Source organism: Ailuropoda melanoleuca, chromosome 14, assembly GCF_002007445.2.
Source record: "Ailuropoda melanoleuca isolate Jingjing chromosome 14, ASM200744v2, whole genome shotgun sequence".
Taxonomy (NCBI): domain Eukaryota; kingdom Metazoa; phylum Chordata; class Mammalia; order Carnivora; family Ursidae; genus Ailuropoda; species Ailuropoda melanoleuca.
The window spans coordinates 637,931-651,702 of NC_048231.1; the positions used below are offsets into that span (position 1 = coordinate 637,931).

The following is a 13,772-nucleotide window of genomic DNA, read 5'->3' on the forward strand; positions in this document are numbered from 1 at the left end:
CATTGGCAAATGCTTCCCTATTTGTAGATTTAGATAGAGGACTCTCAGTGCTCCTGTGTGGTGCTATTAAAATGAACTGACTTGGGCTTTGAGAAATCCACTCTACTGTAACTCACCTTCTAGTCCCTCTCTCAATCATTTTAAAGCAGAAAAATGAAGGGGCCTTGGAATTAGGAGTGTGGGAGGGGGACAGGAAGAACTTTGGGTCTGGATTTGGAGCATGAAAGGTCTTAGAGAATTTTTGATGGGCATTAAATTGGCCTCAACATCTGGGAGCCTGATAGAAACTCCACAGGGTCCCTGGTATTGAATTTGGGGCTCATGAACCTGAGAAAAATTACTGCCAATGGCAGAGTAAATCACTTTTGGAGCTGTTCTTTGGTCATCCACCAAGCATGCAGTAAGGCTTTATTAACACTACAACTTTAGGTTTGGGGGGGAACTGAAGGTGTTGGATTGGAATTGTTAGAATTTCAATATTTTTTAAAAATTGACCTTCTGTAGACCAAGCCAGGAAAGCAGCACACTACACTATATATTTCTGGTTATACTACATTGTATATTTCTGTAATGTTTGGAGTATTTATAGTATATAAACATTATTTTAGAAATGAGAAAAAATATTATATATACAAAGGTCTTAACCACCAACGAAGGAAATATTATGGTAAGCCTTATCTTTTGAGGTCAGATGATGTTAATTATAGAACATGTAAATGATCCAACCACAGGAAGTCATCTATATACTTCCCAATTTAAATTTTCTAAAGGACTGACTTCGATGGGGAGGGAGGGGGACAGGTGTCATTCCATTTGAGTCTACCCAATATATCTATACACTAAAATGCTAAGAATTTTTTTTTTTTTTGCCTAAAGTGAAAAACAAAAACTCAACAACTATATGATCATCAAATATTATTATTCAGATTTCAAAATCATTCCCCTATGTTTCAAAGCCAATGGAATTTTTTTTTATTCTGCTACAAGTTCCATTATTTCTGAAAAAATACAGATTAAAAAGTTCAAATTTTTTATGACCTTAACCAAGTTCTCCTGGTGAAAGAATAGATGTTTTTCTAGCATTCTTTGACTTTCCCTCTAAACCTACTTTTGCTAATGTATATGATATCATACATTATTCTGTAAACGGATAATGTTAGCATTCACCAAGATACGTAAGCTAAGAATCTTGGCATCATCTTTGATTCCTTCTCTTCCTCGCCCTCCACATCCAATAAGCAACAACAGATAGGTCCTATTGGTTTAATCTTCCAAGTGTTTCCTGAGTCATCACCTCCTCTTCACTCCTTTGTTACTCCCTAGTTCAGGCCTTCACCTTCCAGATTAAAGCAGTAACCTCACTTCTGCTCTTCTCCCTCCCTCATCCACTGCATACATTCCTATCAGTGCTCTTTTTAGAGCTGTTCACGTCATTTACCTGCTTAATCATCCATGGTTGGTTCTGTCATCTTCATGTTAAAGCCTGAACAATTAGCATAACATTTAAGATTCTTAATAAGCTAACACTGACCCAAGTATTCCACTTTTATTTGCCTTTTTTTGATAGACCATACAGTGGGAACTCTACTCAGTCTTCCCATTCAATAAATATACCAGTGACTCGTGTGCTACACCCTTGAAAGTGTGAGCCACTTCTATCTGGAATGCCCCGTCCCCTGCTCCGTATCCTGAAATGTTCCTTGCCTTTTAAAGCCCAACTGAAATGTAACCTTCTTTTGTGAAATTTTTTTAGAGGTAATAAAACAAAGTGGTTAAACCATTGGATCTGGGAGCTTGTGGGTACAGTTTTAATTCTGACTCTATTACTTTTTAGATATATAACCTTGGTCAAGTTACCGAACTTCTCTGTGCCTCAGTTCCCTCATTTGTAAAATGGGGGTAACAGTACCTACCTTGCAGTGTGAGAATTAAGTGAAATAACAAATGTATTTATTAGCAAGGCACTTGACTTAGTAGGTATTTAATAAATGGTAATTTGCGTAGCTTTAATTACCTACCTCACCCCCCCCACCAGCCCACAAATTTGGAAACAGTTCATTTGAGCTTTTGCAGCATCTGGTTCCATGCTACGAGTACTGTACTTATTACAGAGCACTGTGATTGGTTGCCTACATTCTCTCACTAGGCTAGACTCCTGAGGGCAGGATCTTTTTATCTATATTAAGATATAAAATATAACTTTTAATGCTGTACCTGGCAAAAATTGAATTTCAAAGTTTATCAAATGAAGAACGAATGAAGTGAGCCCTCAGAGGATTAGAAACTCCTTTAAAAAGCTCATAGAAATTAGTGAGAATGAAAAATAATCACAAATATCTCTTCTCCCCACTTTACAACATTTGTGCAAGGTCACAGAATTAGTAAGTGACAACGCCAAGATGCACATCTGCCATTTGTCTGATCAAGAGCCTTAGTTCTTAATCACAATGGTATATGGTCATTGCATGCTGGTAGCATTAGGGGAGGAGGTGGCTCTCACGTATTCTCAGTTGGGCTCAGAGGTGACTTCTTGAGCTATTCTATTTCTGACATCACTATAAGCTCTTAATAGAATGCCTGCATCTTCTTGCATTTAGAATTAAAGAATTTTGGTAATCATAGAGACATAACAAGGAAACTGAGAGTTGAGTAATTTGTCCATGCACAGGCTCCTATTTCACATGAAGTTCATCATAACAGGTATTAAATTCATCCCAGATATTGACCCTTTTCTCACATAAAGTCTATCTTACTTAAACATACATATAAATATTTAAGCCTACAAAACGACAACTGTATAATCATTTCCCTCTGAACTTTAGTAAAAATATCCTATTGGTATTCAGTCATCAGTGGACAAGTTTGCATTCACACAATCAGTTTCTTTGATGTACTCTTATCACTAATTAGCAACTACTCATAGTAGGAAAAAGAAAAACATATGACATGCATTTCAAATTTAATTCCTTCAAAATGAGAGTGCCGTGTTTTGGCTTAACACTTGAACCGTTCTCAATGTGACTTTACTAATTTGCTCACTACAGTAAAAGAAACCACACCAAAATATAATTGTTTCTGAGTGATGAAATTATGAGTAATTTTTATCTAGAATTTTTACATGTTTTCTGTAATGACCATTTTCATTCCCCTTTGTCCTAAAGCCAAAGCTTTGATGGCTGAATGGGCTGAGGAAGCCCTCCTGAGTGGGAGAGGCAAGAAACCCAATATAGGTGTTGGAGCTCAAGTGGAGTGAGAAGGGTGTCACGTAGAAGAGGGAGTGTATGTGTGTTTGTAAATTTTAAAAAAATATATGTGTGTGTATAGACACACATAAAACCCCCAGCACTATCCATTAGAGAGGGAGTAGTGACAGTGACATCTCAGTCACGATAAGCACATCTCATGCACAAATCATGGCTTCTAAATACCAACTCCCATTAAATGGTAGAGAAATGGCTGATTCTAGGGCTGTGGCAAGGCAAGTGCAAGATGAGTTTGGAAGTCCTGTGTGCCTAAAAGTAAGAAAGTGCTTTAAAAAATGATGGCAACATATCAAAAGGGCATTGGAGCCAACATGAAGGGGTTCACACTGGCGAAATGTGGGACAATTTGAAATTCAAAATAAGTAACAGATTATAACCCATTGACTGAAAAACCGTGAATTTATACTGGTATCAATAAACTGAAAATTTGATTAACAGGATATATACATAGCTTTAACTACTTCCCCCAAAAAATACTTACAAAGAAAAAAACAGTAACTTTATAGTGGAGAAGCCTGATAGGTAAACAAGTGATCAAAAGGAACATCATCAGAAATGGGGCAAAATGAAATTGTGCACTACCTAACAGAATACATGAGAACACAGAATCACTTCTGCAATATCCCTGCTAAAGAAGCAGTTAGAATCTAATCATAAGGAAACAGGTAAATCCAAATTTAAAGACATTTTGCAAAATAACTGGCCTATAATCTTACAAAAGTCGAGGGTAGCAGAAGTCAAAGAAAGACTGAGGAACTGCTCCAGAGTGAAACAAGAGCTACTGCAACCTAAGGCAACATGTGATTTTGAACTGTATCTTTATACAACTTTATTGGGACAATTAATGAAAATTGGATAGGGTTTGAGGGAGTAATATGTGTTCATTTTCTAATTTTGATGGTTGTATTATGGTTATAAGGGAAAATCTTTCTTTTTGGAAATATAAAAGTACTATAAGGTGATAGGGCATCATGACAGCAACTTACTCTCAAAGCGGAAAAATTTTATTTGTACAGTATTTACAGCCTTTCTGTAAGTTTGAGATTGTTTCAAATTTTTTTCTTTAAAAAGCAGAATGCAGAAAACTAATCAATAGATTGTTCTTAAAGAGCTGATTAAGTAATTCAATAAGATATATAACTCCAAAAACATAATTTTAATTATGATGAACTTTGCCCAATTCCTGTGTCCACTGTGCACATACAGGTTCTTCAAAACTGTTTGTTTTATGTCATTAATTGACCCAGAAATTTTCCACATGACTTTCACAATCTTATTTAAACACACATACACACACACAAACACACATTCTTCCTATTAGTTAGGATAGTGATATGTTCATAGGTGCTGTTCAAGAGAGAAGCTATGTGAGTTCTATTTTTAAAATCAAACAAAAATGTAGGTATTATTATAAAAATAACTTCTCCCCCTTGTGGCAAAAAATGAAAGTACATTTTACTGGTGAAACCTAATATAGAGGCACTTAGTATCACTCCTTGTAAAGTATTTTCACAGAATTTCATGTGAATCCTCTAGATAGCACACAGCATTTGCAAACAATATTAGAGGTAGTTTCACAGTTCTCTTTAGGTCAGCATTGTCCACATTCCATTTAGGTAATATTCTCTATAGCAAAAAGCTGTGGATTTGCTAGAACTACCACAACAAAATACCAGAGTTCAAAGGAACCAAATTTACCCACAGCATAAAAGATTAAAATGATAGGCAGGTAAAAAAGGGATGGTCTCACTTAAACGCACCTGCCTATTTAAGATTACAGGGGCATCAAGAAGGCTTCCTACCTCTCCAAGTTTAATCTAAAATATTTGAAAGTCCACCACTGGAGATTAATTCCTTGGAGTTGGTTCCGTCCAATCTTCAGACTTAGAATATTAGTACGAAGATACTCTGGAAGGGATAAAACATTTTCCTTCATTTAAGATTGCTAATAGTGAAAATAAAAGGAAGTCACTCATCTGAGCTATAAATAAATGAAACTTAACTTATTCATTGCAGATTCCTAACCCTATTCTTAAGCCTCCACCCTTCTTCCTGTTAAGTTACCAGTCACTGATAATTCTATGCTTTACTGACCTTCCCATGATTATAAAGTAATTTAAGTGGTTTTTCAAAGTAAATGTAATTCCAATTTCAGACTTTTAAATTAAAAGCGGCTCAGTTGGATACTGTTTCTTCAACATAGTAATTATAAATATTAGTATCTTGGCTAAAATGAATTATTGACAATTTTAATACATGTTGCACAGTACATATTAATATAGAAAAATACATGTTATAAGCAGCATAATGTTGACCATGTTCTAATCCATTCCACCTGCTCAAATATTAGTGCAAATAATTATATATTTGTAATGCATCACTGCTGTCTAACACAAATCTATGCCTTCTGAATAAATGACTTTCCTCTGAGGTTGTTTGCTGTTTGGAGTATGATGTGATATATTCATATTTAAATTGGCTTTGTATGGTGAGGCAGACTGCAACCATCTAAAACACTTAGAAAATGAACAAGTATGGTTAATTACTTTTCCCTCCCCTCAAAAGTGATATTTATCACAAGAACTGAAGTTTACTGTTACCACCCAAATAATAGTGTTAAAGTATACAGGGCCAAGATTAAAACTATCAATCTTGTTAAGCCCAGGGTTATCAGCCTAACGGCTCCAAATCACCAATTAAAATTCTTACACTCTAATGTGTCAGGTTTCTCTCCCATATATACTTGAGGAGTTGTTTCTCCCCTAAATTTGGAAAGAGAAAGGACTGATCAGTGGTAAGAATAAAAATTAAGAGTTAAGGCAATTTTTAAAAGATTAAACATGCAATTTTTGATTACATGAAAATGACTACCTATTGCTAATACACTGAGGACATTTTCCCTATATTTTCACTCCAGCATTAGTCATTTAAAAACTACCAAATGCATTAAATAATTAATAGAATTGGCAAACTTATGACATTAAAATAATCTGTTTTTGAATAGAAATACTGATTTTCTCGTATTTTCCAAGGTAGAGTTGTCACTTACTCTTATGTTATAAAATATGATACAAAATACCTAGGCTTTCTTCTATAAAAATTACTGAGCAGACATAGTACTATAATTATGTAAAATAATACTCACTAAAGAGAACTTTCTGACAGAAAGATTTCTATTAAATACAAACTTCATATTAAATTAAAATTTCATGACCACTTATAAAATTTTAAAAACCAAATTTAAAAAGTATGATCACACACTGGCACATTAAAAATTCCAACAGTAAATTAGATACTGATCCTCTGCATCAACTTCATAGTCTAAACATCACAGTGAGAACCAAACATTAGAAGAGAATTAGATTAAGCAAAAACTAATGAGCCTATCAAAACAAAGGATCTATTTAAATGTTAAACAAGAAGAGTGTACAGAACATAAAGAGTGAGTGAGAAAGACTTAGGTTTCAATCTGAGCCTTTTATTAGCTATAGATCTTGAGTAGGTCTACTTAACGTTTTTGTGGCTTAGATGTTTCATCTGTCAAATGGAGATAATAGTACCCAACTCCTAAGACTGCTTTGGAATCTAATGAGATCATGTATACAAATGGTTAGCATAGTACATGGGACATGAGTAGATAAACGTAGCTATAATTATTTTTATTATGCATCAAAATTTTTAAATTGCTGTTTTTACTTTAGGTAGAATTATTTACTCTAACAACATGGACTGGTCTTTTCCTCCAAAGCACACAATGTATTTCAGGACCGAGTTTCTCAATCAGAGAGAAGTACCACAGGAATTGAATATAGTTAAACTAATTGGATAAAAGCATAAAGTGCTTTCGATGTCAGATTCTCCAACAGAAATCAGAAGAATTCAGTACATTTCTAGGAAACATCTCACATTTCTAAGTCAATGAGTAATATGTGGGTAATATGCAGCATAATTTCGTATTAAAAAATTAAATTTCCAGAGGTGAGCTTTTTAAGTCAATGACAAATTATGCACTGAGTGAAACTTGCTTACTCTCATATAACAGTTGTTCAAGCACGTCTTAGCCACTACCTTATAAACATGACCACCTTAAAAGGTTTTGTGGCATTTCAGGAACCAAAATCTCTTTATGTGGATACTTGTAAATATTCACCATCATAGATGAAAAAAAGGCATTTTAAGGAAGCAGTAAATTCTCCACTTCAAGTCAATCTGATAATTCAATTATTTCACTGTAAGTCAGAAGGCTGATATTCAGATAGTGAAATACTTAAAGTGAGAGAGGAAAGAAAATCATTTAAATATATCATAAGTTAACATACTTATTAGGAGCTCTTTTTTTAAAAAGGGAAGGTGCTAGGGACTTGCAACCATGGTGAGGCTCAAAATGAGGCTAATATTTGTCTTGAAATAGTCAGATAGTCAGCTATCTAAAGATCCATCCAAGCGTTATTTAATCATTCTTCATAGGGACTATTCATCTACTCTGGTTGACTGTCATTTTCAACATCATAACTTATATATGCTAGACTTCTTAAACTTGTGCTCTGTATTTCACTTTCTATACCATTTTATGCAAACATAATATACTCAAGTTGAAGAAAAATAATTTGCAGTGTTTTGGAGCGTATTTTCAACTTCAAAACATTATCTAAATATTGCCTGTTAGTGGAACTGCAGAAAACTGTATAAAGATTGTCCTTATTCAATGTTGGCTAAAGTTACTAATATACAAAGTTCCATTACTGCTACCCAAAATTTTTCCACGTGCACATGAAAAACATCTTACTTATTGATCATCTCTTTTGAGTCATAAATTGTGGGCAAAATTTTATAGTGGCCACAAATATAAAAAATACTTTAAAAACTGGAATACAAAGAATGCAAGGAATGCACAGGGGTTTATACAACAACAAATTTTTTTTTTCTTAGAGAAAGAGACTAACTTTAGGTTAAATTTCTAATCTTAGTTCTAAAGTATTTTTTTCTGCTTAAAAATGGAAGTGAGAAGACCTATGCTATAAAAAATAAGGAACATCTTGAAAACTTAAATAGAAATAATTTATAAAATTAAGTACAGATATCCTAAAGATGTAAAAATGGAGTGAAATAAAAAAACAATTGCAGGGAATTTGTTTATTAAGCATTAATGTTAACACTTCTAAGTTAAGTATTCACTTATGAGTTCTCTTTGTCACTGCCTTGGTCAATGGACATAAAAATATTGCACAAAACTCAAGCATGGAAATAATAATTAACAAAATATCTAAGCAACATGTATATGTTTTACATTTTAAAAATTAATCCAAACAAAATAATGTGAAGCACTTCTCTGATTTGGAAGTCTTAAAATGTTCTCTCATGTTTTATTTAAGATTTTTTTCTTTTTTTTCTTTTCTTTTATTTTTTATTTTTATTTTTTTTTACAAATTGACACTGTGTACAAAGAGTTCAAATGGCCAGTAAAACTACTGTTTTAAAATTGTTGGCTTTAAGTAACAGAGGTATAATTTGAATTCACATCAGAGCTTTCTAAAATGGCAATAGTATAAGCATATGACTTTCTCTAGTATCCAAAATCTGTTCTGGCTCTCCCTTGGCTAAAGAATAGAAAACTAGACAGCCTTCTAAAACTGCCACGATTTACTAAAATGCTTTGATCAAAGTTGGCATACTTCATTTCTCTTCCTTACCTTGATAACACTGGGCTAAAAAGAAAATGAATATTTAGTCAATAGTAATTTAAACAGTAGCTAGCGCTGGACCTCCAAATTTAGGTAAAATTGATGACCATTCAGAAACATAGTCTTAAAAGAAAAGTAGTTTGCCAAAATTAGGCCAAAAAGGCTACATTAAGGGGGGAAAAATGCCAAGAATGAGCTGAACATTAAAGTTTATCTGTTCCTAGAAGATTATGAAAAACACAAAGGAAGCTGAAACACTACATATAGATAAGAATGAACTCTTTCAGAGCAAGGTTATAGAAATTGTAGAGTAATAGCCTTTCTAAATTTCCACTTGATGTTTAAAATTTTATAAGTGATTTATTATGTCACCATATTAAGCCAATTCAATTAACTCCAATCAGTGAGAACTGCTTCAGAAACGCCTTGAAAAAGATGACAGAAACTATAAATTTGAAAAGCAACCGGTTTTTACAAAGCTCATCTCCGGACTTAGAATATATAACACTATCTATCAATTCCTGATTCCCCTTAAAATAGATTACTTATGTTTAGCCATTCCATCTTATTCCAGTTTAGCATTAAGAAAGAAATCTTAAAGGACTGCACTGTTGCTAAACACTGTCAATATTTCTCATATTCACCTTTAGACTACACCTCATTTTACTTCCCTTATAATATTAAAATAATGAATAAATATGGTCCTTTAGTTAAGGTCCTCCACCTTATCTTAAGTGAAATATAAAGTAAGGTAGACTCATTAATTTCTTGCTAGTATTGGCTTAAAATCTGTTTACGAAATAAGAAATAGTAAACTTTTAAGTTTTTTTACCCAGAAAGCAGATGTATTCTGATCCACTCCTAATATCTACATAAAACATTTCATAATTTTAGTTTAGTTTATAACATTTTTCTTGGAATATTATTGTTGTACCTCAGGAAAAAATCCAATTAACCAACTACAGAAATTATGCTCAATTATTAACCTTTTGAAAGAGGCAAAAGTTCTCTAGGAAAACATAAATTAACCTGTTTAACAATTACCAAGTGCTGAAAAGGTCATTAAAAACTGGTAAATAATAAATGCAGTTTTGGTATATTTTACCATTAATGCAAAATAGGATGGTGAAATTTCCCAATAGAATGTTAAAGAACGTCAACTGGAACACTGAGAACATCTCATTTGTCTTCTGACACCAACATTTTCCAGGATGAAAAGAGTGACATGTAGTTTCACAGAATTTGAAATTTATAAGTTCAAGAATGGAATTAAAATTCAACTTAAGGGGAAAAAGCAAAATATGGCTGGTAGTGTCCAAATTTCAAATAAAATCTCAAGGGCAAGTATGGCTGCTGTTTCTCTAAACAGTCATTTTTCCATAAAATGTTGGCTGTGTCATAAGAAATCTCCTGTGCTTTCTATCAATCAAGGCCTGCTGAAGTACAACATGTTTCCCTTGTAAATTAAACCTCAGCTGAAATGTCGAGCAAGGCGGGCAGATCTATAGTCAGCACGAAGTTGTACGAAGGAGTGAAGAATGTTCTTGTCCAGATTAGCAAGTTGTTCTCCTGAGCAGACTTGCTTTAAATTATCTGGGGCAACTACCAGAAGATTGCAAAGTGCATGCAGAGTATCAAAAAGCTGTAATACCAGTGGAATCTGAATTAAGAGAAGAAAAAAAATAACATTGAAACAAAATAATTTCTAGTTTTACAATTAGTTTATAAACTCTTCTCATTTACATACTGTTAAGACTTACTAATGTGGGAGAGTTCAATATTAAAAATTGTAAAAGCTCCTGAAAGTGTTAAGACTCAAATATTTCAGACATTACATAAACTTGGTATAATTTTTTTGAAAAGATCCATGTCAACTTCCTTCAATAGTAACAATCATTTATACTTCTGTGGATTAGAATTAGTTACCATTAATTTAGCACTTTTCTTAAATAATTTAAGCCTTAAGGAAAACTGATTTCAGAGAGATGTACATGAAGAAAGAACATATTTTCCTGAAGAATTATGAAAGTGAACAATTTGCACTGTCGAACTGAAATATGGCCTTGTCTAAAATACAGCAAACATGTGTTAAGACTGAATATATGATTAGAACAATACTTTTTCAGTTAAGAAATGTTAGATCTGTCTCACTACAATATGGCAAGTTTTAAACTTTTCAGTAGTGATTATAAGTCAGCATGCATTTGTAATGGTCTGACTTATGTTCTTGAGCCTATTTACAAGATTAGTATTTGTGAATACATACCTTGAAGTCTTTGGCACACTTCCTATATTCAGCTACGTCACAAATTGCTAACATGCCACCCATACAACTGTAGGAATATTGCTGAAGATGCTCATAAATAAGTCGATGAAAACGTACTCCAAGTTCCATCAAAACTGTATCCACATTCTTCCCATCCATGGAATTTTTAATCTTTTCCACTTGCTTTCTTACATAAGCACAGACTTTAACACAGGCCTGTAAAATTTTTTCTACACTTATTACATAGAAATGTGTATCAGCTTAGCTAAGGAGAAAATACATATAGTGTCTCATTAATTTCTAGTATAAATGAAAAAAATCTTAGAGCACAGTAAGATACACCAATGAAAATGCTAATGAAAATATTAAGCATAGCAGATATTCTCACTAGGATACTGCATTATTATACTCACATTAGTATATTGAATCAAAACATTGTTTTCATCCTCTGGCTTAAAATCCGTTTTCTTTTGTTCTGCAGCCAAGATATGCTTCATCTGTCCAATCATACAATTTAATGTCCTAAGAGAATTAAGAACACCATATATTTGACCCATTTATTTTAAATTTACTTTAATTTATATTATTTATACTAAATTGAAATTATTTAACTTCAGACCACCATAAAATTATTTACTATTGGTAGACTTCAGATTTTAAGAAAAAATAAATTCTAGACCTTGCTATCAATGAACTCTTGGTTTTACTATCTTCCTGCTCTTGCCCAATATTTTATTTAAGGTAATCTTAAAGATCTTAAAAACCTGTTACTAACTTATTTCCATAACCACCATATATAGAGACTGGTTAGGAAGAGGGGAAGATAGCGGGTTTAAGTCCAATGGCCAATATCTGGAAGAATTAGTGAATAGAACAGGAGTTTCACGGTCTAAGAACAAGCAGGAAGCCGAACAAATGGTACTAAAGACTCAGCTGAGAAATGAGAACACGGGTTTGTAGTGGCACCGATAATGTTCAAGTTATGTGCTATTCTCCAACAGCAATCAGCCACCCAGTTATGGGAATAAAAGAGACTGCACTGATCCAAAACCTTGGATCCATAAGATAGTTAAGGTTGATGGAAAGAGATTTTAGGGTCGTTATAAGGGACGAATTTAAGAGATGGATCAAACAACCTAAGCATAATAATGAATAAAGAAAAGGATAGCAGATTGGAAAAAGATAAATGCTAGAGTTCCTGCTGAGGTCAGAAAGCAGGTTATGGAGTTGGAAGAACAGGAGGTTGTGAACAACGAGTGGGATATTCAAGTTCGAGGTTTTTGGTACCAATGATAATGAGGTCTAGTAGGATATGAGAGTAGGTAGCTAAAGTGAAGATGATCAAGAAAATGAATCAGTCACATACATGGAAGTAGAAATAACCTAAGATTTAAGGTTAAAAGAAAACTATAAGCCAGATGCCTGAATCCTCAATAAATGTAGGACACTAACATAAATGACTGAGAGAAAACAGCAATAAGAAAAGATGAAGTGAGTTTCAAAGGCAAAGGGGTTCCGACCTAACACCTATAGATAGATGGGTACTGGTCTGAAAAAATCAGAAGGGATTGGGTGAATGCTCTGCTCACCTCTTGGCCCCATGGTACATGGGTGAAAAATTAGAAGTTGACATTCATGAGACCACTACAGAATACTGTGCCTTCAATTAATCAACTAGTGCAAAGACTCTGAGATCAAGGCTTATAAAGAAAGATATTAAGAAGACACCAAGGAAATACAGCTTTCCTGTATCTCTGAAAGTTTAACATATCCAACCTCCCCATGTCCCAAATATGATTTTCAGGTATTCTGAGGTAAAGCAAGAGAAACAAATTAAGTTAATATCGGGGATTTAGGTTAGGAAAATACATACTTCTTCAAGTGGTGATTATAATGTGTACAATATATCATGCACATTATAATTATATTAAATGAAGCTCTATGTATGTATAATCTCATACGGACCTGACTATAAAAAAAGGGAGAGACCAGTTTTAGGATTATTCTAAGCATATTAATTCAGTAAATTAGTCTCAATAATTAATTTTATAACATCCTTATTTTTCCTAGTTTTATTCTTCAATTTTATTTTTCTTTCCTTCATTATCATATACTCAATGGTAATTCTTGATGTTAGTGAGAAGATAACTGGGAGGTGAGCTGCAAGTTTGATTCTACTAATAAATTAAAAATTATTTAATTTTTCGTAAATTGGGAGTAGATTCCAGGCTATCCTTATAACAGCACTGAAACTAACTTGCACTCAAATATGCTTTCTTGAATAGAAGAGAAAGGAACAGAATTACAGTAAGTGAAAAAGATATGCCCAAATCTAGTAGCATGGGTTTTAGAATTTGAGTTCCAGCTCTACACCATTAGCAGTGTAATCTTGAGCAAATTACTTAATTTCTTTAAGCCTCCATTTCCTCATCTGTAAAACAGAAATAGTATTTTCTACCTAATAAATAAAATAATACAGATTAACAGTCCTTGCACTGTGCCTAGCACACACCAAATGCTTGATAAGGGGTAACTACATCACCATCAATATATGCCCAACAC

The 13,772-nt window shown here is 33.3% G+C and overlaps 1 protein-coding gene across 2 annotated transcripts in view; it reads right to left on the reverse strand.

Annotated features, from left to right (window-relative positions):
- Positions 1-4,245: 4,245 nt before the first annotated feature.
- The window catches only part of EXOC5 (exocyst complex component 5), a 63,457-nt gene continuing 53,930 nt past the window's right edge, over positions 4,246-13,772 (reverse strand). Inside the window, exons 16-18 of one of the 2 annotated variants that reach the window (XM_011225325.3) lie at positions 11,624-11,732; positions 11,211-11,426; positions 4,246-10,604 (exon numbers count right to left, since the gene is read on the reverse strand). In XM_011225325.3, coding sequence (XP_011223627.1) covers positions 10,416-10,604; positions 11,211-11,426; positions 11,624-11,732 — 514 coding nt within the window. In that variant the 3' untranslated portion in view covers positions 4,246-10,415. Of the gene's footprint in view, positions 10,605-11,210; positions 11,476-11,623; positions 11,733-13,772 lie in introns of those variants that run through there. The other variant, XM_019799897.2, reaches the window with a different exon arrangement.